General features: G+C 38.1%; 1 protein-coding gene across 5 annotated transcripts in view; it reads left to right on the forward strand.

Annotated features, from left to right (window-relative positions):
• Positions 1-25,788, forward strand: part of esrrga (estrogen-related receptor gamma a) — a 254,277-nt gene that overhangs the window by 135,200 nt on the left and 93,289 nt on the right. For all 5 annotated transcript variants that reach the window (XM_015037362.1, XM_015037360.1, XM_015037358.1 and 2 more), the window contains exon 3: positions 15,336-15,395. In XM_015037362.1, coding sequence (XP_014892848.1) covers positions 15,336-15,395 — 60 coding nt within the window. The remainder of the gene's footprint in view (positions 1-15,335; positions 15,396-25,788) is intronic.

A 25,788-nucleotide genomic window follows, 5' to 3' on the forward strand; every position in this document is an offset into this window, starting at 1 on the left:
TTGGTCTTTTGCGCAAGGTATTCAAAAATTTTTTTTTAACTGCTTCCTAATTTTTTTTTTTTTTTTTTTTTTTTTTTTGCATGAAAGTAAAAGGGGAAACTTTATTGTAATGTGTGACAAGACCAAGGCCATTGTTTAAAGAAGTCCTGTGTAAGAAAAATATATGAAATAAGCTGCTGTGTTCAGATGGGACCAAAAATAAATGTTACAGCTGGGAATCAGAATGCTGTGTCTGTTTAAAAAAAAAAAAAAAAAGCTAATATCCAAGGTTTCTCAATGGTTTTGATAAACCTTAATGGCTTCGAACATATTAAATGTTTTGAAATCATATATTGTGGTCTTGATTTCTGTCACAAAAATCTGTCATTTTTACATTGGTGTGTAGAATTTATCTATTTAGCAAAGTTACATAAAAACTAGGAAAAAGTAGGAATTTTCACTTAAATGTGCCATGTAAAAAGAAGCTGACTCTATGAGGTGGATTGTGTGTGTTTCTGCTTACATCTGAGCTTCCATTCCAGTCTGCTTCCTTGCATGTGTTTTAGCATCATTAGTGTGTTGGTTTTTCATTTACTGAGTGAAAGAAGGGTTCTCCTGAGATTACCCTGAGATTTCTCATTGTTGTCCTCCTAAAGAGAAGAGACGGAGAAAACATCTGTCTGGCGCCGTGTTTTGCTGCAGAAACACAAGTCAACCATGTCACCTGCATGTAGCGCTTTGCTTTATGCATATTCATTTCAGTTCTTATTTCAGGATGTAGGACGTAGAGACTGAAAACATCTTCAATTCCCCTCTTGAAGTTTACAGAAAATAGGAAAGATTTATTTTTGTTAGTGCATGAAAGATGGTTAGTAGTTGCAAAAATATGTGAAAGAATCATTTTCTATTTTTCTTTTTGGTAGTCTGTTGTTGGAAATAGTGACCCAACAGTTTAACTGAGAAATTAGCAGCGCTTGAGAGAGAGTGCAAAGACTTAAATTTATTTCTTGGAAGAGAATAATTAAATGTTGTGTAGTTTCTGTCCCCTTTGAGAATTTACATTTAGTTTTGTCGTGGTTATATGACTATGTTTCGTGGTCAGTTTCTCTTTTGTTTGCAGGTAAATTTATTATTAAATCCTGACTAAATCTATCCTAAAAACAAGTTTCCACACAAACATGCCTCTGGCGACACCACAGAGTTTTTCTGTCCTCCTGTTCCCTCACCACCTTGTTTTTCATTCTCATTTTCATTACTGGTTTTCAAGTTCTTACCATTAAACTTTTACCTTTTTCTTCCTTTCTCCTGTTCACCACAACATAACATGACTGTTCCACTGTACCTATTGGAAACAGCAGAACATTACGGGCGCTCGAGAAATGACACACACAGAAACCTTTGTATATGAATAACTATAGTGGATGTGTGTGTTTGTAAGAAAGGGTAAGAGAGGAAGTCAGGTTTCCTTCACAGTGTGTTTGATTTGGTTTGGTCTATAGCAGATGGGCCTACTGTGACCCACAGGCAAATACATGCCACCCACTCACCCTTCTTAATGCGCGCGTCCACACAGAGATGTATAAACATACAGCAGCTTCACATTTAGTCAGCCATATCTTATAACCATCCTCATAAAGCTCTGATTAATGAATATGCTGGATTTTACCTCATTTTTCTTCTGTGTTCACCTGAGTCTACAGGCTCTAAGTTATGACTCTAAGTGTCCAGCATTTATTTTACTGCATAATTACACACATTCACTATAACAAATCCATTATTTTATTGCTGTTGCTGTTTATTATTAGAGCTGAATCTACAACTTTTTTTTTTATTTTCTGTTTGCTTTTCAGCCTTAAAGTTGCTGATCACCGGTTGTTCATGATTAGATTAATTTTCAGAGTCTCCATGCAATCTCTGGCTGACTCAGTGTGAGGCTTTGCAAATCATTGTTTCATTTAGAATTACGGTTTTAGTTCTAGTACTGTGAAATAATGCGCCTTTAATATTTTTAATTCAACATGATTTCTGTTGACGTTAGAATTAAAAACACTCTCATGTCCGAGAAATTTTATCTAAGAGGAAGCTGGTTTATTAAACTATTTCAAACCAGTGCCAAAGTAACATATTGCCCTGTAGCACCTGCACAACCTCTTTTGCTTCATTTTTCACAGGAGTTAGCTTAAAATTAAAATCACTTAAAATAGACATTTCTGTTTTGGAAGAAGTGTTTTAGGAGGAAGGAAGAGATTTAGTTACCTAGGCTGATTCAAAAAGAAGACATTAGCTCAATATTATAACAAATGTCAACAATACATGTCAATTCAATGTGGCAAAATTATGGAAAAACCTCTTGATTCAATTAATGTAACTGGTTTTATCCATCAACTTTGTGACTTAATACCATTAAATTGTAATATCTAGTTTTCTCTCAGGAAATATGGGAAATAGTTGGATGGTTGACATACTGATATATTTTAATAATTATGATAAATAACATGTCAAAACAGGTCAACCAGAATAAAAACATGGGAGAGGGGAAGTTTTAAGCAAAGTTTAAAAGCAGAAGTCAACAAGTAATTTGCACATATAATGAGATAAAGTGTGTTTTTGTGAACACTTATAAGAACTGGTAAAGGCATTAAATCGTCCCCCTTTTCTTTCTCTTGTACCTCCAGTTTTGCATGAACCTCTTTCTTTTTCTTTTTTTTTTGTCTTCACCTCCCGCTTCATCTGCTCTGCCCACACTCAGCAGTAAACCTGTGCTTATTAGAAAAAAGGAGAGAAAAAAGAGAATGATGGGAGGTGAAGGCAAAACGATGGAAGGAACAGAGTGTAAAGAAATACAAAGCAAATTTTGCTTGTCAGGATTTCTCTATTTCCGTGTGTGTGTATGCGTGTGTGCACGTGTGTGTGTGTGTGTGTGAGAGAGAGAAAGGGAGAGGGAGCGAGGTCTGATGGAAGAAAGGGAGATTTTTGCTTATCAGACAGGAAGTGGATCTCTTACAATAGCATTCTGACGTCTCCCTTCTCTAATTTGGAAAACTGTTTAGATCCCTATTCCAGATATCACATGCACATGCACACATGCGCGCACGCGCGCACACACACACACCTTTGCACGCAGACACGTCACAGAGGTGCAAAAAAAGATACAGCTGCCGAGTTGGAGACAGAACCGCTGACTGAGCCATCTGCATTCACAGACTTAAGATAATTATGAATTCACACTAACCAAAAAAGCACAGGCACACACACACAGCTTGCACAAGCTTACATGAGACTTACATTACTTAGTTGTATATTTGATATTCAGCTGATACTTCGAATACAATTATATTCAGACATAACACAGAGGCAGGGTTGATAAACAGACAGAGAAAAAAGAAATTAGTTTTTCCAGTTGGAGGATAAGAGAATGAGATTAATGGGGAAGACAAATGTTTAGTAGAAACAGACGAGAGAGAGATCAACAGTATGGCTTGAAGAGGATCCTGGGGGGAAAATATGACAAGGTTATTAATGAAAGATTGCATTAGTTAGGTTTTATTGATTATGTTTTATTTCCTATTACGTTCTCCCAACTTAGATTTATGTATTTTCTTCATTGATTGACACCCAATCCAACACATCCTCATCAGCGATTAATCTTAAGACTACTGTCATACAGTTTTCTATCTCATCCTGTATGTTGGCATGTCAAAAAAAATGTGACTCTTAGAAGTATGTGGGTTGTTTTGAATGCACAGCCACTTTGAATATTGATTGTGTATTTAGACTTAAGGCGTGACATTCATTTTTCAATTGCATCAGAACAGGGGGCATACTTTTGCATTTCACTTTGTCACCAATTTTCCATCAAGCATTTTAATGGTTTAATGGTCTGTGAGTGCCTCTAATTGGGCAAATAATTATTAGGTGAATCAATCAGAGAATAAGTCAGAATGTGCTCAGTTCAACAGTTCGGCATGCAGAGGTGAGTGAGTGAATCTTCACAGGTGCAAACAAGGTGTTTGCATAGCGTAGCATGAGATACCCCATTTGCTGAATACTTATGTCAATTATGTGGTAGTGTGGTATTGATGAAAGACCAGATTTGCAATTTTCTAGCTGTAAGATTTTGTAAGTTGCCCTCTCTAAGTATAAGAAAGTAAACTCTTTGGTTGACATCAGTCTATAAGACTCTACTTGGCCTTTCTTTGTGGATTTCTCAAAGTAACTACCTGATCTATACTTCATGCTCTAGTGATATCCTTGTGTTTGGACAGAACTAGGCTTGGATTAGTCTGCAAATTGAATAAAAAATGTCTGAACTTGTCTCATTGAAAACTTTAAATTTGTTCTACAAAACAGTGCTGCTATCTTCAAGATATTACAGTGAAAATAAATGGCACCTATCAACCCACTTAATCTTTTTTAATGTCCATAACTACACAACTTTTTTTAAGAGTACTGTTTATGAATAGAGCCATTCACAAGTAAAGTGTGTGTGCTGCTGCCCTCTTGGCTAGATCACCCTTGTTAAAGAGACCTTTGTCTCAGTGGGTTACCTGGTTTTTCTGTTTCTGGAGCCAAAAGGATCGGCAAGCATTTTAGCTGCAAACAAGCATTCACATGATCCCAAAAATTCAAACTTATTACCAATACCAAATAAAGTACGACATACTTTGTAAAATTTTGGGGAGGCAAAAATCTTGAACTGACAACCTGAAAAACTCTATATAAGTGATGAAAGATAAGTGAAAAGTAAAAGCGTTTGCTTAAAAATTAGAAGTGGTCAATTTAAGATTAATTCTGACACAATGTGTAATGCACATTTATGTCTTTACAAATTCTGCAAGTCTTGTGGTAACTCAGGCTCAACTATATTGTTGGTTGTTTTATGCCTGCAATAGTGTTTTCAGCAACAAAAAGACCATTTAGTTCTGTTGAGACATTTTTTGCTAAAGTAATTCACACAAAGCAGGAGGTTAAGTATTGAAAATTCAGTGGATTCAAAAAGTATTTTATATCCCAGAATGCACATTCCAGTTGTGATCAGACAAAAAAAACATGTTTTATTATCTCTGAACACTAATAAAGGACCAAAAAGTATCAATCTTATCACAAGGTGTTACTTTTACAATCTGTAGTCAAACAACAATAACAATATCTGAGATTATTAGTAGCATTTCAAATCCCAAAATTGAGCAGTGATTGAAGTAGTTCCGTTTAATCTCCAGAAAAATTACATTTCTTCCTATTTAAAAGAAATTGTGTTTCCATAATCTATCCTCTACAATAAATTTAAAATTATTCCTACTTGAATAAAATAAATCTACTAATGTATTGTTTTCTGACGTCAGCAACAAAAGTCAGAATCAACTGGAGCAATTTAGCAACAGAAACCGTATAAAGCTGGGATTGAACGGTGCTTCCTTTTACCCATGATAAAAGAGGGATCAGATTTTGTTATGTACCACAGCAGGGTCAACTATTGTCTGACTGATGAACAAACAGTCGGGCAATGCCTAAATCCCAGTTGGAGTTTACACACACACGCGCGCACACACAATAAAATCCCATAGTGTGTGTGAACAAACAGAGGATGAAAGGCAAGACAGCGAGGGGAAGAGCACATATAAAGAGCTGCTGTTTTATTAATGAACCTGGAAACAGGCTTGGGATTCTCAGGATGAGTGTTTGTGAGTGTGTGCATGTGTGTGGGTCTCTGGCAATGCAGCCGCACAGCTTCAGAAACCAAGGTGGCTGCCTGGACAGTATCGGTACTTGCACACACACACACACACACACAGATGCACACGCAAAGTCTCTAATAAATTCACCCTAATTCATTCTCTCTTTTCTCTGGGGAAGAGCCAGCAGTTTGCCTGATCCAAGGAAGCTTCACGTTACCTTTCCTAAATAATTGATGCTCTGTCTCTGAGTTGCACTCACTTGCTCCTCTTTTTGCTGTCTGTATATAGATATATATGTTTTTCTGTCTGGTTAATTTTTTTGTAGCTTATTTTTCTATCCCTGTGCCTCTTTTATCTTTTGTCTGTTTCATTGTGTAATAACATAACTTACCCAAATGTTCCCCACTGTAATTTTCTTTTGTCATTTTTATTGGAACTTGAAAGAATTTGAGAGAGTTGTTACAAACTCAAGAGTTTTTTAGGCTTTTTCCAAATCCCGATATCCATGTGTGTCTGTTTGCATGATTGCATATTCCTGTGTGTGAAAATGAATGGGGGTGAGGAGGTGGGAGAGGGATGTTTGGAGTCAGATTTTTTTCAGGTCCAAATGTGCCCCTTAAGAATTCAAACCTATGAAAGTGTCTGCATTTTGATACACAGTGAGCGTGAAAGTGAATTTTTATATTTGCAGACGCAACCATAGTGTATTTTGTGTATTACTGTACGTGTGTGTGTGTGTGTGTGTGTGTGTGTGTGTGTGTGTGTGTGTGTGTGTGTGTGTGTGTGTGTGTGTGAGAACAGACCTTCTTCCCCCACTCCCACAGGGACCTAACCCCACTAACCAGGGGTTAAGTGCTGCCTTTCCCTTCCTCTAACATACATCTTGTCTTCTTCCTCTCAGATCTTAATGTTCCTTCCATTTATTTTTTTCAAACCTTTCTTAAACCTATGCAACTGCACTCTCTTAAACTGCACAAGTTTAAGATATATATATAGATAGATAGATAGATAGATAGATAGATATACTACAGAGCTTTTTTGCCACTTGATTAATGCTGGGTGTGTGTTTACGTTTTCCCAATAGAAGTCATATTCTATGACCATTTGTGTCTTAAATGTACAAATGGTCAACATTTACACTTAGCCATTCAGCTTGCCTGTTTTATGAGATCCAACACAAAACCCTGAATGCATGCACATACCTTAAGTGTGAAAAATGTCTAGCTTGAATTCATTCATGTTTCTACATTAATGAATGGCAGATATAGAAAAGCATAAACATTATAATGTCAAACATACTAGGTACTTCAATATCTCTCATAAAGATGTTTTAAACAAAGCATTAAAGTAAAATCTGAAGCATAAGTCCATGTTTTGTGTGTGTGAGAGAGAGAGAGAGAAGAGCATGTTTATGCTGATTGGTACTTTGCAGAGAGACTGTCAAGAGTCAAGAGTCCCTAATCCTTGCCATCAGAGACTTCTCAGCATACACACACACACATGCACTAAGAAATTCACACACATTCTTATCAGGTTGCCCAGTGAACCATTATGGGGTGTTGTGTACGAGTGTGTGTGTGCCCTGATGAGGGGATACCAGTCTTCCCATGACAGAAGTAATCCTGTTCAGTGGAAGCTCTGGATATTCCAACTGGTGAATGTGTGTGTTGGTGTGTTTCTTGGTGTGTATCCCCATGCAGCAAGTCATAGAGCCCAAATCCACTGCCTGTTTGCCTCCCTGCCAGTCTGGCCAGATCCTATTCTCTGTCTGCACTGTTGCAAGATGTTGTTTTCTAAAATAGTACTGGTACTAGTGTTGATCTTAAACAAACACTTAATAAATATTCATGATGAGTCTATGTGAAGTACAGTTTTTGTATTATAATTTGTGAAGCATTTATTTAAACTAAAGTTAGCATTGAGTCTGAGGCAACTTTTAGATTTTCACTAATTAAGCATGTTACTTCAGAGTATTTAATTATAATATAAGGGCCTGAACACTGAGGTCTTCCAATGGCCTTAATAACCATATCGCACTATTTAATTTCTGCTTGGTGTTGTGTGACAGGATCACCTTTAAGTATGTTGACACTGTACTACACACAGATTTAGTGCCAAGTAAACTAGACTGATAAGAGCCACCAATTTATAGTGAATTAGCACAATAAGTTAATAGCAGAAAATAGTGATTTTTTTTTTTTTTTTTTTTTTTTTTTTTTTTTTTGAAGTCATGGAGAAACCACAAGAATTTCTGAGATTTTAAAATGTGTGTTTGAATTTGGCTTGTTAACAGAGTAATTCCGGGCTGTTTTGGGAAGTAGGAGAAATTCACAGCTGATTAACATACCAGACTGTATTGGCTAGCCACACGCTTTAGCCACACGCTTTTTATCGGTGGTTTTTAGTCAAGAGGATGAAAGTTTGACAAAAAACACATGGCGACTTACTGACACCACATCACCCTAATCTATACCTGTAATATGTAATATCTCAGCCCACGTTTATGTTTTTAGGTTGCAGATAACTTTTGCTGTCAGTGTTAATGCTATGACAGCCGCACATAGCATTATGTCATATATGCTGCAGAATCAATTCCAGTGTTACTCAAATGTCAACACATTTAATCTCGTATTAGATTAAGCAAGCAACCTGAAGATTCACTCACACAGGGATGGTGAAGGGTCAGCATAGCTCTGTCTGACACACTGTGATGTACTTTCTTATTTGTTCAGCTAATAAGTATCTGATCATTTGGAGGCTCTCTGAAGGACTGTTTGGGGCGCAATAGTTTTTTTGCTAACAAACTTGCACTATATATGCTAATGTCAAAAGCATATAAAGATGTTGGACCAACTAAACTGAGTTAAAGAGAGGAAGACAAAGTGATTTCTGAAAAACGACAGCAACAACAGGCCCTTTTCATTTTCCTAAAAGATATGACATTTACCTGCCTCAGCGTCACTGAAAAAGATATCAAACTACAAATTGGAACTGTAAAAAAAAAAAAAAAATGTAACAATTAAAAATTACCATAAGAGGTTTGTTTGTCTGTGCTGCTGACTTGCTTGTATAATTTAATTGTTCCAGTTAGTTTCTCGTGGAACCGTGCATGTTCAGCTGTGGACTCTAGTGTGTTTTGGGAGCATCGCAGTGCCTTGTTTTCAGGACATCAGCAGGAGGCTAATGGGATGGTTTTGTTGGTTTAAAAGAATTACCAGCCTCCTTTGCCAAAATCAACTCATAATCTGCTTTACTGGCACCAATACACTCACGCCATTGACGCACTAAAATGGCGATCAGCGGTACAGCACTACAAGATGCAAACTCTCTTGTGAAAACGGGCTTGATGAAAGGAGGGGTTGACGAAAGGATACAAAGGAGAGAAAACCGCAGTAAGACAATAAGTGAGCAGTAAAAAAAAGGAGAGAGGTAAGAGGTGAAACAACAGAGAGACAGGAGGACAACAATTGAAGATTGAGGATGAGACACATGGAGCGACAGCAATAGATGACACGCTGCAGGGTTATCAGCGATTAACAGTTCCGCCCTATAGAACGTTGCGTTGGACATCAAAGAAAGAGACGTTTTGTTTACAGGCCCTGAGTGCAACCTTGTTAGGAATGGGACGATAATACACATGTACACATAAATGGCTTACGTTTTCCTGTGAGAGAGGGGAGGAAGCATCCCGAGGTAGACGGCAGGAACCGAAAGCAGCGTGAGAGGAACAGGAATTTAAACTGCAGTGATGAAATAGGAGAGGAAAATGGCAAAAGCACAGAGATAATCCCATCAAAAAAGCAACAGACAAAGCATTTTAATAGTGTTTGTTACAACATGAGATGCCTCAATTACTGAATAGTTGCCACTATTCAATTTCTTGTTGATAAATCAAACTATTCTTACTAATTTAAAAATGTTCTAAAACCGTAGCAGTCTCTGTATTTTCTGTATTTGGGGCCCAGTAATGAAATGTGTGTTGGCCTGTATCTTCTGACATCAGGTCAGGTTAGTCAACCACTTTTCATTGAGGTCGAACAACGTATCAAATTTACCTATCGGGTATCCAATGTTCCAGTTTTCATTGAAATTTTCACATAATAGCATTTCTCTCCAAGTCTATGAAATGTTGTTCACATGATACTTTCAGAGATAATTATTAAAAACAGATTATTTTTGTTTCTCTCGATGAATATATATTTTTGCCATCTGATCAAATATATATTGTTTGTCCTTGCAGGGTCACATGGGGGACAGGTACCAATCTCCAGTGGTCAAGATGTAGGGAGTAGATGAGGAGATGCCTCACTAAACCTTCCATCAATATCAAAATAATTCATAACCCTCAGAAACTAAGAATCATTAAACGTGACACTGGATTGTCTGTTTATGTTATCGACTATTGACTTACCTTTTTGACTAATACATGATTAATATAACACTGAAAGATGGTCCATGTTTGACTTTGTGATAGAATCTGTCATTTATTACTCCAAAATTCACCAGGTAGTTTATAAACATGTAATAATGCTATTAACTCTTACATGGTTCAGATGGAGAAACAGGCCCACATCACAGGTCCTCTTTCATAGTTAACGGTGGACAAGAAGTGTGTTTTCTACATGTTATTTGTTTGTTTCATGGGTAATCAACCTGGACTGCTTGTTGTTAAATGTTCAGTCTTGGTCTCTTTCGACCAAGGCAGTTCTAGTTACAGTCTCACTGCAGCAAATTTTGCTTTTTGTGAGCACAGACATTTTTCTCAGGCATCACTTCAATACAGTTGTTGCTATGTAGATGACATGCAACGATTGCGATTTACATTTGTGAAATTAAGAGGTCATTTGCTGCTGCAGTTCTTCAACAGTGAGATTTGGAGATTGTTTTCCATGGTTCTTTTTCCAGCTTTCTTGCAAGTAACTAAAAGAAAAGGACGTCTGTGTTTGGTCATAACACAAAAATCTGATGAGTTTTTTTTTTCTTTTTAAGTGTAAACTGTAAAAATTTTGGTTGCATTTGTTTGAATTGTTTCCTAATTTTTCAAGGTCTACTTACACATCTTTACTCAGGATATTAATAAATGTGCCCACCTTTGTGTGATAAACAAATACACTCGCAGAACTAAATGTTCCATCAAAGTACAAAAGGGTAGAAGAAGCGAGACAGAAAAAGAAATGGAAAGAGTTCTGAGATCTAAAGGAGAGGAGAGCAGAACAATGACTTTAAGTCTTGACAAACACTTAACGGAGGCCTTTAGACTAACACTTTGGAGAAGACATGTCTGCCTGCATACCAATAGAAAATACTGTCATTCTTTATCTAAGTCAGAGCCTTTTGATGTTGTGTTCACACAGACAGAGAAAAGCGAGATGAAGGAGGGAACAGAAGTAGAGAGAGTGGGAGAAAAAGAGTTACAAAAACATGAACTTTAAACAAAAAGGCAATAGGGTGAGGGAGGGGAGAAAAAGGAAATTTAGGGGGGAAAAGAGCTGAACCCTTAATTTCTTCTGCAATATGTCGTTCTTTATTTCATACATTCTTTGTGCTTTACTTTTTCCTTTTGCTGTATCTGCTCATGTCTCCAGCAATATATAGATTACCACAGTCATAGTAATTATCAAGAGGAAAGAACAAAGAAAACAGGAAGGGGAGGACAGACAGTAGAGGTCAGGTGGTATGGAAGATGAAATGAACAGAGACACTGGATGAAAAAGGATAAGATGTATCATCCCAAAATTCAAAGAACAGTGATGGAAGAAAGTCAAAAACTGGACACTGAACAAAACTTTAACAACAGAAACAGGGAACAAGCAAAGAGTTAATGCAAATGAGACTAAATTGTTGGCAGAGGAAATAGTCAGCAAAGATGAACTGAAATAAATCAGGAATAATTGAAGAATATTACAGAAAATGGAGTCATGTGAAAACAACAATCCCTAAAAGCAGACTAGCATTAAATGCTGACTGAAGAATGGATTTGCTTCCCACAACAGTGACCAGTATGACCAGTATGAAGAGGAGCTGCCAGACTGTTGTGGGATGGTATAGTTCTCCAATGTGTGACAGACTTCCCACCTTGAAATGACAAGACATTTAAATTCCCACCATCATGTTTCTTCAAGCTTCAATCCATCCATCCATCAGTCCCCCCATCCATTGTCTGTACCTGCTTGTCTTTGTACAGCTGTGGGTCTGGACAGGTTTCCGTCTAATACAGGGCAACACAAATAACTCAGACTTCTATCATCCAGTCCAACAATGACACCAAACAAGAAGAGCCAATAGGAGAAGAGACTGCATTAGTAAAGATGAACTGACAAGTCATGGGAGCCTCTACTCTGCTGCTCAACACACAGAAGCATTTTCCATAAAAATATGCCACCATACAAAGGGAAATGGTTTCCAACAGTGAACGATTTCTTCCAAGAAGCATTGTTGCAACAAAAACATCGCTGACCAAACACAAATGGCTTTATTATTTTATTTGTACTGTTAGAATTTGTATATTTTATTCCATTTTAATTATTTAACCTGCCATGTGAATGCCCAAACGGTGCACACATCACCTTCCAAGGTGTACAAGCAATGGCAGGAGCAAACAGACAAATGCGCCCAACGCACTTTTAAATGCAACACACATACACTCTCCCCTGCTTGTTGATAAGTGTGTTAGGAGGCAGGGAGAAATTATTAATTATCAGGCTAATGGGCACCAGGCTGAGTTCTGCTTCATTAGGCTCTAACTGTTTGTGAGAATCCTTGTTTGTGTGCTGCTTGTGTATCAGAGGACTGTGGGACCTCTGAGTAACACACAAACAATAAAGGGGGTGGGTGTCGGGGTAAGAGTTAGTTAACAGCACACATGCACTGATGCAAACACAGACATGCATGAAGATGACAGCCTGGCTTTACTACAAGGATTATTATGTGGCAAATGGTCAACAGAGCTGTTTCAACATATTGTTAAAGCCCTTTTGTTGACTATAAGACAAAAACATGCACAATGTCCCGTTTTTTTAACATATATTTCATGTAATACTCAGATGTGTCAATGTTGGTGTTAAAAGTTGAGTTAAGAGCCAAAGTTTCTAAAAGATAAACGCATGGCGTTGAAATGTGAAGCAAATCTTACTAACCACAGTGTGTGTGTTTCCTCATACACTTTTAGCATTGTGCTCCCGCCCTGTGTTGAGTGGCTTTGCAGTTTGCTCTCATTCTGTTGCTCGGAGGGTTGAGCTGGCTACAGTACGATAAGTAAAACCAGCACCGACTTTAATCTGTCTCACTCCCACTAGAAAAGGCAGATAAGGAGGGGGAAGTAACTAACGCAGAGGGGGGGGGGGGGGAGACAATAAGGGAAGTCTAAGAAAAAAAAGTGTCATTGTTTTAATTATTTGCATTTTGATAGAATTCCAAAGTAATTTTAACAAACGTTTCGGTGAACATTTTGAAGGCACTGCGACGCTTAACTTTCCATTTTTTTCAATTTTGTGCTAGTTGGATTACGTATGTTGTTTTAGTTTCCATCGCATGCTCTCTGGTGTTGTCTTCTGAAAAAAAAAAAAAAAGTCTCTTTTGAGAATGAAGTTGATTCTGAAGGTTCCCGTGAACATGTGCGTTTTTCTATAAATAGCCCCGATAGTAACATAAGCAGGGGCACAGGCTCAGTGGTTTTTCCCATTGATTAGATGACCAGCTAATGCACAATCATCCCAACCATTCATGCACATGTGGACACATACACACAAACTACTGCTCTGAACTAATGAGTTGATCAAGACCCCCCCAGGAGCAACCAATCGCTTCTTTGCTCCAAAGAGGGCCGTTGGTTAAGGGAAAGACAAGAAGACAATGAAATAGAGATAAAAACAAACAAAGAGGAAGTTGAGTACAAAAATTACACTTAAAAAATTAGATGGAAAGACTGGAATATTGCAGAGGCATGCCAAGCAGTATATGATTGAAAAAGGAAGTGAATATTTCCATAACCCATAATACTATAGGTGAATGTGAAAAACAGATGCAATTTCACTTAAATTTTTGTGTAAATGCACCTGTATGTGGTTAAGACGTCCCTGAGGGGTGTCTTCTTGCTGTCGATATGTGTATCCCCATGTCTGGGTGTACGTGTGTGCTAGAATTACCCTGAATGCTTTAGCGATTGACTGCCTGGCTAATGGCAGTCTCTGTTTTCCTCTGATGGTCATTGACTAGGCCCTCTCATCAATACCTGTTTTTACAGCTATTCTAGAGGTGTGTGTGTGTGTGTGTGTGTGTGTGTTTATGCAGTAGTGATTCTATTATGTGGCTGTGTGTGCTATCTGTGAAACGGGTTCTCTTCACATTTTTCTTGAAGTGTTGTCTTATACACATTTTCAGGACATTAGTATCATTTTATTGTACCATATTTGGGGATTTGTTTGTCAATGAAAGAATGTAGTGTGTCTGCAAAAACATCCTAAGCTCTTTATGCTTTTTTTATTTTTATATTTTTCAGCCTATGGTCTGTTTTTTATTTTTTATTTTTTTATTACATTTTATTTTTGTATATTCTTTTAGCCTGGATGTAGAAAAATCTCTAACTAAAGTCATGGGAAAAAGAAAAAACATATTCAGACACTGGATATCAAAAATTATTTTCAGAACGCTCCAGATCATCTCAAAGTTGGACAAGGTGTTTGCTTTGGTGTTGCTACATAATCAGACGCAAAGTGATCTCAAACAATGAATATATTTCTTCTTTACAAGTTTAAAGTATAATACGAGTACTAACCAGTTTCCAATTTTAAAACGGAAACATTACTTTATGGGGTTTAAAATGAACTCTACCTTCTGTTCACTTTTAGATTTTGTTATTTTCTACTTCCTCCTTTTTTCTGTTCTTCCTCTTTCTGCCACTCTCACCTGAGTTTGGGAAGGACTTTGTCCCACAGACACAGAGCAAGACTATCACCACTTCACCCAGGAGACCACTCATCTCTCACTTCTCCAACCTCCCTTCCTCCTCCTATGCATCCAGCTACCCATCCATCGATTGCCACTATTCTTGGACTTCTGTTATCCCTCTTCTGGTCAGGCTCGGGTTTCCCTTTCCACCACTCAGCTGTGTGTGTGAGAGCTAACCTCTATATATCTTTGCCTGTCACATTTGATTAAGATCAGATCTGCTCCAGAATAATTCATTATTTTATGCCATAAAATAAAACCTTTAAAAAAAAGCCGATAACTTTTTATCTTGTTGAAACACCAAATGCACAATTAACTAAACTCACATAGGAAATAGTTATTATTAAGTGACTCCGTTCTGTACATAATAATGGCAGCAGTTCTATTTCTGCCTAGTCACTAATAAATGGTTTAATTGACCATCTGTGGAAAGTGTTCAATTCTATGAAAGAAGCAGATTGACCAATAGCTTGATTAGTCTGGCAGGAGGCTAATTCATTCATTCATTAGATTAAATTAATTTATGGTCTAGTTTTATGAGCAGCGTTTTTTTTTTTTACACATCTTTAAAATAGGGCAAAAAGGATTAAGAACCTTAATGGCTTCCTTTTCATTTTCTTAATTTGGATAACATCTGATGCAACGACCCACACAATGATAATCTGTCCTCACCTGTCCTAAAATATGTTGTTTTAACAGACCTGGTAAATATGTTTTCTCTTCCTCTGTTCGCAGGAGTAACACGAACACCGTGCGGCTGAGCAGACGTGGAATGTGGCTGTATGTGTTTGAACAGTAAGTGTCACTTTGAAGGTCCAAGTCCCTGGGTCTAATTTTATGTCCTAAAAAAACCCCAAAATATTATTGTTTACAAATGTAAAGATTTTACACAACTAGAATGACCTTCACCTAAAAACATAGTAAAAACTGAAACCATAACACACAGCTCAAGAAAAGGTGATGGAACATTGGATGTCCCTGTAGCAGAACAAAAGGGATTATGGAATTAAATATTAATATTGAATACTAATATTTTTAAGTATTTGTCCTATATAAAATAGATAATGTTCTGCAACTTCTCACAAGCTGAAGCCCTTTTTTAATATATTATAAACATAAACGTTACTGTAGTATTTAAATTGTAATTGCAAGATGGTGTATTGCAGATTTTAAGACGGTCGTCACTGTTATTTACCCAAACCTGCAGGCTTAAATGAAGATTCTCTAGTTAAACAAATGGAGTTCCACCCTGGACATTTAACAACTTCTTTACGGGCCAAAATGTGTATAAAAGAAAACAACAAAAAAACAACAACACATGCTAAAGTCTATTTGGAAAACTCAAATAGACTTTGGGTTTATTTGGGTTGCCAGAAAACATCAGATGTCTTGGAGAAAAACTAAATTCGAAACGTCTTTTTAAATAAATTTACTCCATTATGGTATGAAAACTGTTTACCGAATGGCTCCAGCTGAGACTTGGGGAACTTTTCAATGTGAGGCAGTGGTGCTTACATCTCCCCCAATATGATACTTTGACCTCTGAGAATAAATTTTCCGTTAAGTGTAAGTTTTATTTGCTAATAGATGAAGGAAAAAATAGTTAAAATGGAAATTTGTTGTGATTAATGTTTTAAAATGTGCTTCACTCTATTATTCTGAGACAAACATGCCATCATTTAACAACTATGAAGTAAAACCTTAAAAAAGGACATTAATGTTTTAATATTCTGTGTCATTGGATGAAGTCCTCTGTGCCTGTATTAATGTTCATGTCTTTATTCGAGCACTAGATTGAATGCACTTCCACATACCTCTATGGAAATGAAGTCACACACACACACACACACACACACACACACACACACACACACAGTGGGACAATCAGGTCATTCCAAGGTAAAAGGACTTAGATATAGTGAAATATTCATACTTTAAGGGTACTCTGTGTGTGCGTACTTGCAGTGTGAGTTGGTGTGACTGTGTGCGTGTGTCGAGCTCATGACTGCTACAAGCAGTTCTCTTTAATTGAGGTCCTGACGCCTCAAGCAAAAGGAGAAGGATAGAACCTGCACTGTGGTAGGTCCGTGTGTGCCGCACGCAAATGTTAAACTAACACAACAATACTGACCTGAAAAAAAAACGTGCTAAAAAAAAGTTTATTTCTGGTTAACATTTTATAGCTGGCCGATCAGGTTTGTCTACGCCTCTGTTCCCATTTCCTGCAGTACATTAAATAGTAAAAATGCATAAATAAGTTGCAATCACAATGCTTATTTTGCCATGTGTGTTGAAAACCTTGTCTTACATAGAAAAACTGAATGTATTTTGTACAGCATGAAGTCCTGCTATGTCAGTAATGGCACACCCCCACTTTGTACAACGTGTGTATACTGAGATCAGGAGGTAAAATGTGCTCACTGTGTCCTGCTGTGTCAGGATCAGGTATGTTACTTTAGCTTTGATGTCACTGTCTTGTTTTATTTATTTTTTTCTACACTTAGATGAAAGTTCAATCCCCATTCAGTCTGTGAGTGTCCTCAAATGCTCAAAGTATTAGTAGCTGAAATAATCAGAAAATAGGTCAGGGTGACTTTTTTTAGCATCCTGAGATGAGTGAGTCTTACTGATTCCAGACCTAGCATCAGCAAAGGGTAGATGTACTTTTGGCTCATTGCTGCAGAGTAGCACTTTTGCTGACATTGTTTTAGTAATGCGTATGTTTAGTGTTTATCAAACTCAGACTCATGATGCAGAAATTTTCTATATGTCCAAAGAAATCAGTGGTGCATGGTGATTAAACCCCTTAAACCATGCACCACTGGTTTAAAGGGTGTTTGCAAAATTGTCAAATGAGTGAGAAGTGAGAAGGTGATACTAGGATGTTTAAAGCTCTGTATTTTTGGTGCAGTGGTGCAGGGGTAAAGCCTGCGACCGATATTCAGAGGCTATAGTCCTCCATGTAGCGTTACTGATTCAAGTCCCGACTCACTGGCCTTTACTTCATGTCATTCCCCTGTCTTATAATAAATAAAGAAAGGTAAATTACTTCTAAAAAAAAATGCAAAGCATGCAGTAGAGTGGCATCTTTAAAATGAAAGACCTTAATTTATGAAACGTCTCCTCGGCTTCTTTTTCTGTTTAAATCTCTTCATCTTGTCTGCTGCATGTTGTTTGGGAAGGATTCTCAACAAGAAGAGAGGTTCTCTCTGTAAAATGAGAAAAGTGGAAGGTGTAGGGATATCCCAGTCTTATATCAAGTATCTGATCAGCGTCTCAATCAAGGCATTTTTGATTGAGGATATCGGAGCCACTGATTACACCTCAGCTCCATTTCCAGCCATGCTGTAATGTCTGTAATGTGAGCATCTTGGGAGGCAGTCGTGGCAAAGCTTCATTGAAGACAATCATGCAGAATAAACATCCACACTTCATCCTAAGATGAGTTCTTTCGAGCTAATCCTCAGAAACAACAAACACGCTTTAAATGAGTCCGTTTTGAAGGAGAGAAATGGGTAAAATTACTTTTGCGAATGATTGAATGAGTTATGCTGCTCTTATCCACCAGGCACCCTAAACACTCAAGTTGCAGATGTTTAGCTTTCACAGAACTTCGTGACAAGCTGCTGAGCTAATCCATTCATTTGAATTAACTCTGTTGAACATTCATATTGTATGTGTAAAGCATTGAAGACGATGTGCCGAAAAACCCGGTAGAATGAAACAAATGTTTGTGTGGTTGGCACTAAGTGTTTGATATTTTGCAGTCGCAGTAAGCCTAAACTCCTGATGGTAAGACAGGAAGTGGTGCATCTGAAGGATGTGGCCATTAGTTTCATGTGCTATGAATGGCATTGTTGACACTTAGCCTGTTGGACCCTACTGAAAAATCTGTTATTTATTAATTATTGCTCAGCTGCATCACAGTATTTCTGTCTGAAATATATAATCAATTTAATCAATGAATGAATCAATTGAACTTCATTGATTGTAACACCTGACTGCATTTTTATGCAGTCAGGTGTTACACAAAATGCTGTTTATAGGTTGAAAACAAAAGGACATAAATTTAGCCTCAAGAGAAACAGATGTGAAAATGATCAAACTAAGAGAATAAACCGTTAAATGTCAATGAAATAGTGAGCAATTAAGAGTATAAGAAAATGTATCAAATAAAGAGAAACGTATGCATACTTTACAAAAAAATAACGTAAATTGTCTATAAAAACACCAAAGTAAAACCCATCATAGTAAAAATACAAAATAAGACAAATGATAAAATCTAAAGTAGCTTTAGTGGAGCTGCAGTTCCTTTAGAAACACCTGAAGTTGTGAAGTTTTAAAAGAGTTAACTACGGTCTCTTCATTGGACTCTGAAAAAAATGGTGAGAATATGGCAATGTTCTCCAGCTTATTATATACATTTTTGTACTGTTATTAAATGTAGATCAAATCTAGTCCATGGAGACACCTAAAAGGCAAAAACAAATTATGATATTTACGTCACACAGGTTTGAGGTTGAGCGGACAGCAGGCACTGTGGGAGGTATAAGCTTGGTGTAACACTGATACGCTGACTTTTGTAACCACAATTCAGTCACAGCCATTTTGTACTTTGCACAGGCAGAAACTCAGTCATGACAGACTTGGACTGATATCAGTGGTACTTAATCTTGCGCAACATCTCTGGTCAGATGTTTCCAGTGAAGAATCAAACCCTTAATCAGAAGATTGTTGCTCTATCACTGAGCCAGAGTCACAAATATTAAAATGCCCTTGGACAAGACACTATCCTTCTGATTGTGGAAAGTAGTCAAAGTGTGAAATGTGCTGCTCCCTACTGACAAGCCATGTTGAATGAAAAGCAGTATTGTATTGTTTCAGTATCTCAAAATAAATCATTCTGAATGATACAACTCTCTAGAATCACTGCTTTAAATGTTCTTAAATAAAGAGAATGTTTATTTTATCACAGAGATCCAAAATGTCATGCTTATCCTCTGATACATTATTTTACACCAAAAGCTGCTTCTGCTTCCTCGCTCTGCTACAACTTCTCCATCCGTTCCTTCAACTGTCATTTCAGAATCACCTCAGCTATGTTTCTCTCTCATAGCTCTCTTTCTTGTTGTCTAGACTAACATCTTTCTTCTGCATGAAAATATTACCAATTAAGTTGCTGTTTTGGCAGAGTGGCATAAAAACTAAGAGACATTTTGGTGCTTGGCTCTCAGCAACTATACAGGAATACCAAGATTTGAGGGAGAAGCGGTGCGTTCCCCTCCCTCCCGACGCTCCACCCACCTTCTTCTAATCCTCTAAAAGCACTTAGGAGATTGGCGCTCTCCGCCTACCTCTGCCTGCTCATCTACCCTGTTGGTCGCCACAGCAGCTGATTGGAGGAGTTGCGGCTCCTAATTGGATCATGAGGGTGTGAGGCAGGCGACAGCAACCACATTATGGGAAGCTGACTTTGTGCAGAGTAACCCTGCCAGGATGACCCTTTCCACGAGTATGCAGGTGTGTGTGTGTGTGTGTGTTTACACTGGTTGACCCCAATGTGACTAAGAGCCTCCGTTTATCAAGGTATGCTGGCTGAGGCTGCGGGAGAGGATAGACTGATGAACAACAGAATAGAAAAACAGAGAAGAGTAAAAAGATGAGAAAACTAAGTAACAATAAAAAAGAAATGAGAGAAGGAAATTAGCTAAGGAGGTGAGAGCAGAGCATCAGAGCAGCTGAGCTTTGATTTTTTTTTTTTTTTTTTTTACAAACTTTTAACTTCCTTTGTAACCGCAGGGGGCAGGGTAGGATTGATGACATGATGCAGTGAATTAATCCTCCTGAATCTTGTGTTTGTGCATTGTGTGTGTGTGCGTGTGTGTGTGAGAGAGTGTGGGTATCTTTCACTTTGGTGCAAAGTGACTGTGTTGTCCGTTACGGTGTAAACTGATAGCGTCACTGCTCTTTGCCGCATTATGTGGAGCGTGGATCTGTACATTCAGTTTCCTTACTGCAATCTATATCACACCATCATGAACACCTGATCCCACTGAACTAGCGGGCACAACAGCAAGGACTATTTCTAATCGTTTTGGCTCGAAACCTTGACTTTATCCCACATGCATGCACGTTATTCTGTTTGTAAGACAGGAAAGTAAGGATTTACCTAAGATTTAGGTAACTTAAAAATCCATAATTTGTTCCAATAAATAAAGAAGTAATTTGAGTGATCAGTTATTTTGGTGGCAAAGGAAGAAGCGTCATTGATTTATCATCTATTATTTTTCATGAATATAATTGGGCTGCAAAATAACTTTGGAGATGAAAAAGGTGCCAAGCAGAGCTTATTCTTAGTTTATGATGATCAGACTAGATTTTAAAACAATATTGAAAATAGACAAGTTTGAACATTGTCTTTCTCACCCAACTAATGGGAACTCACTGGATGTTGAATTTGAGTTTGATAGCTTTGACTTCATTACACATCGCCGTAGGTATGAAGTACCTTGGAAAAGTATTCCCTTGAACTTCTCACATTTTGGCATGTGAAACTTTGATGTTTCACTGGAGTTTTATATAACAGACCAAAGTAAAGTGGTGCATAACTACGAGGTGGAACTAAAAGTATATGTGATTTTCAACATATTATTTGAAGAAGAAAAGAAAATCAGTGTGATGTGCATATTTATTTACCCTCTTTTATCATGATCCTTTAATCCAATGCAACAAAAATTCCTTCAGAAGTCACCTAATTAGTAAACAGCATCCATCTATTACGTAATATAATCTCAGCACAAACACAGCTGTTCTGTGGATGCCTCAGAGCTTTATGGGAAACATCAGTGCACCAACGGCACTACAAAGACCACGAAACACCGCAGCTAAGACGGGGATACACCAAACAGCACTCCAAAGTTCGGACATCTCAACTAGTATTATTCGATCTCTCATGTGGAAATGTAAAGAGCAGGGCACAACCGCAAACCTGCCAAGACGGACCAGCTGAGGTGAACATTAGACAGTGGAGCAGACAAGAGGCTCATGGCGACTCAGAAAGAGCTGCAGAGATCCACAGGTGGAGCGTCTGTCGACAAGGCAGCAATTACTAACGTAGTCTTCAACGCTTAAGCACTGTGAGTCTGATCTTTAAAAGGTTTTAGTGAAGCATGGTATTGGCAGTGTCACCTAAATCTTATGTAAATACTTAGTTTCCTGTCTTTTCTTCGGCAAATTCAAAGGAGCTGAATACATATCCACAGTACACGTTTCAGATTTTTGCCAAAAATATTGACCGTACGCCTTACCGTACTTCTACTTCACAGCCATGTACTTTTTGTTGCTCTATTCCATCAAATACCAGTGAGTTTTGTATATAACAGGACAAAACTCTCATAGGGGAGTAAAGCTTTTGCAAGGTAATGAAAAGAGTGTTTGCGTTTGGCCTTGTATTTGGTACATGCAAGGCCTAGTTTTCTAACAAATATTACATTGTGTGGACCTAGTGTACCCTCTTGGGCCCAAAGCAGTGCTGCTTCACATGTCCTGAAAGCACAGCTCCAGTTAGTGACAATGGGCATGTAATGGTTAGGTTTAGGCTAAGTGGTAGGGTTAGGCTACAGAAATGAATGAAAAATGAATAGAAGTCAATACAAAGTCCCAGTGAAGATATAAAGACATGCTATGTCTGTGTGTGTGTGTGTGCAGGGTGTGTGTGTGTGTGTGCGTGCATGCAGTGTGTCAAGTGCGACAGTACAGCGGGGGCGTCTGATCCCTCCACCTTTTAAGAACATCAGAGGGTGTGAAAAGCACTGATTGCCCTAACCGCTCTCATTGGGACTCAAACCCCCGGCTTAGTTGTGCTTCAGCGAGTTTGAAGAGACAAGACAGAGTGAGCGAGATGTGTGCACTCGTGAGTGAGAGAGTGAAGATGAGGTAGAGGGAAACGAGAGAGACAGCGGGACAGAAGAGAGAGGTTTGGAAGGAATTAGTGATGAGAAGTAGAGGAGGCACAGACAGGAAATCAAAGTTGGCACAGGAAGCACGGAGTAAACTAACAAACTGGAGTAAGACGAGTCTGTCGACGACAGAAATGGCAGAAGGCCGATGGACAGGAAAAAGATGAGACCAATGAAGGCAAAATTATGAGAGGGACAATTAATAACCAAGCGCTTTGTTATATTTGTTATTCATCTTTAGATAATACCAATGTTGAAGTTAAAAAGACACCAAAAATGTAGACCAATCTATAAATGATTTTTAGAGGAAGCCAAAATAAACAATTCTTCATGTGCTCTCACTTCTAAATGATAGTTATTGTGCATCAAAATAAAAGCATTTTCACTGCTGTATTTCTACTTTTCGGGTGTAGTACAAAGGATGGTTTGTTCCCATGAAACATTACAATACTGATAATTTATTAACTTCTTTGAAAGAATACTTCTTTAGAAATGTGAACTGTGGACGCTGACGACACCAGTCTTTTGCACGGTCCCATCAGATTGTTTGTTGGAGCTAAAATTAACCCTCAGTGGGCCAAGAGAAGCGGCTTTGTCATCATCCGCTGTTGTTTATGAATGTCACTTGATTTGCCGACGTACTGGGAACACAATATAAATGTAGAAGTTAATTAAAGTCCATTGAAACATACAGTCCCAGCCCTAATAAATTCAGAATTTCCTTAATAATTGAAGGTAATATAGTTACCTGATTGTGTTAAAAATACATTCACAATACTGAATGGACTGAGAAAGAGGGAGATTCCTCTCTTTCAGCTCTCTTTTTCTGCAAACTTGAAGACATTTCTTACTAAAACCATACTTTTGGAGTTAAACCAATTTAATACACTAACAACTTCCACTGTATGAACTTTAAGGTGTTTCACAGTGGCCTTAAATAATGACCCTAACTGAAACAAAATGCTTGATATGAAACCTAATGGAGAAAGAAGAAACTCACTCACACACACATGCTACACACATTAGGGTGGGGGTCAGGTGTGGGGTTAGGCTGTGAGGGTCTCTAATAGGTTCCCTTGACACATGAGGTGTCAACAGTGGAGACAGAGATGTCAACACACTCACACGTGGAAATGCTAAAAAAACCAACACACTCAGCCAGACACGCCCAAGTGCCCAGATCTAATTCACTCAGTAAAGATGTTGGACAAATAACGAAAAATGAATAGTGCTCACATTTAAATATATTTGTTTCACAGTTTCATTCTAGTTTGAACAGCTTCACACTTGCCTCGACTCTTTCTCGTCTCCTCCCTGAAAACAGGACAGATTATCTCTTTCATAATGCTCCACATACATTTCGTTATCTTTTTTTTTTGTTGTTGTTTATCTTGTGCCTGCTTGTGTTTGACCGTTCCTCATAAGAACTATGTTTTCTCTCTGTGTGGCATATAACATGTGAAATGATATGTCCAGCGTGTGCGCTCGTTGGCCAGCATATGTTTGAGTGAGTGCATTTGTGCGTGCGTGTCGTTATGGATTGCCACATTGTGGACCTGACAGGATCATAATTACAAGCAGTGATGAAATCTACCAAGTGTTTTCTCCCTGCATGGCTGAACGCGCGCGGGTGTGTGTGTGTGTGTGTGTGTGTGTGTGTGTGTGTGTGTGTGTGTGTGTGTGTGTGTGCGCGCGTGTGTTTGTGTGTGTAATATTTGTCATCCATGGCAGCACGCTCCCTGTTAGCACACGGTAACCATGATCACACTTCCATCTTCCCGCTAATAGGACCATGAGACAGATGGATAGATGGATAGATAGATGGATAGATAGATGGATAGATAGATTCTTTATAGATCAATTGTTACTGCATTTATTTGGTGTCACGTATCGCACTGAGTGTCGCACTCTGACCCATTCACCACATAAAGGCATTTCCCCCTCTTTCTTTGGCCTGTGATCCAGCCGTACCTGCCTATAGTAAAATCACAGGGAGGGGAAAACGGTCTGGAGGTGTCGGGGAGGAAGAAGATGGAGGAAAGATGAGAGGAGTCAAGAGAGAGAGGGAGCGAGCGAGAGAGGGAGAGAGATGGGAGGCGCTCAATTTGCCATCACGGGTGCAACGGGGCAGAAAGTATCTAAGAAAGTGGATGAGTATCCTTGTGTTTGTGTGCATGGGAGAGGGGGAGAAACGAAAAGAGAGAGCGAACGTTTGTGTGTGTGCGTGTGTGTCTAACAAGGGAGAAAAGACAACTCATTTGAATGTCAGATACAGGGAAGCGTGGCGTGCAGGGCAGGAGGAATGAGGCGAGGAGGGATGAGAAGAATGAATATGGATTACTGGGATGAAGATTCTATTATTTTCTGCCCGTCTCTCTGATCTCTTTGTCGCAGTGCTATAGGCCTGCGTGCGTGTCTGTGTGTGTGAGAGAGAGGGTGTGAAGGAGTTTGTATGCGTTAAAAGTATGCTAGAAACAGTACAGGTTTGCAACAGGAAAACCATATTTGCTTATGTGATGCCCATATGTTTCTGAATCAGTCCCTGTGTGTGTGAAAATGTTTGACAACATCTGTAGTTACTTTCAGCGTCTGTTTTATGTTTAAGAGAGCTACAGAGTATTTTCAAAAATGTGCTTTTCAGAACTTTTAGATAACAAGACGACAATCATAATTACATTTTAGGTAACTTATAAACATATGTATAAGCACACAGGTATGTTGTGTATTGTAATAATTACCAGAATAGTTATTTTTAATAAGATTGTTACATTTATTAAGTAACTGTCAGTGCTGAGCACAAATGTTCTAAGTTTAGATTTCTTTTGTTCGTCATCTTTACAAAGTAGCTCAAGCTCAGTCAGATTGGACTGGGAAAGGTTTAAAACCTCCATTTTCAAGTCCTATTGCAAATTAAATATTGGTCTAGGCCATTCTAACACATTAATGTGCTTTGATCTAAAGAATTACATTATTCCTATGTTTAGGTTTGTTTTCCAGATGGTGGGTCAATATTACCCCAAACTTAGATCTTATGCAGTGTTGAGCAGGTTTTCTTTTAGGGTTGCCTTGGATTTAGTGCCATTCCTTTTTACCTAAACTTAACTAACTCCATAGTCCTTGTTGAACAAAAAAAAAAAAAAAAAAAAAAAAAAAAAAAAAAAAAACAAAAAAAAAAAGCTTCAAAAAATTTAAAAAAAAAAAAGATAAAATTCCCCCGTTTTTAGGCACGT

The sequence above is a fragment of the Poecilia latipinna genome, unplaced genomic scaffold (assembly GCF_001443285.1).
Source record: "Poecilia latipinna isolate Pla-1442-1.1 unplaced genomic scaffold, P_latipinna-1.0 Scaffold402, whole genome shotgun sequence".
Classification (NCBI taxonomy): Eukaryota; Metazoa; Chordata; class Actinopteri; order Cyprinodontiformes; family Poeciliidae; genus Poecilia; species Poecilia latipinna.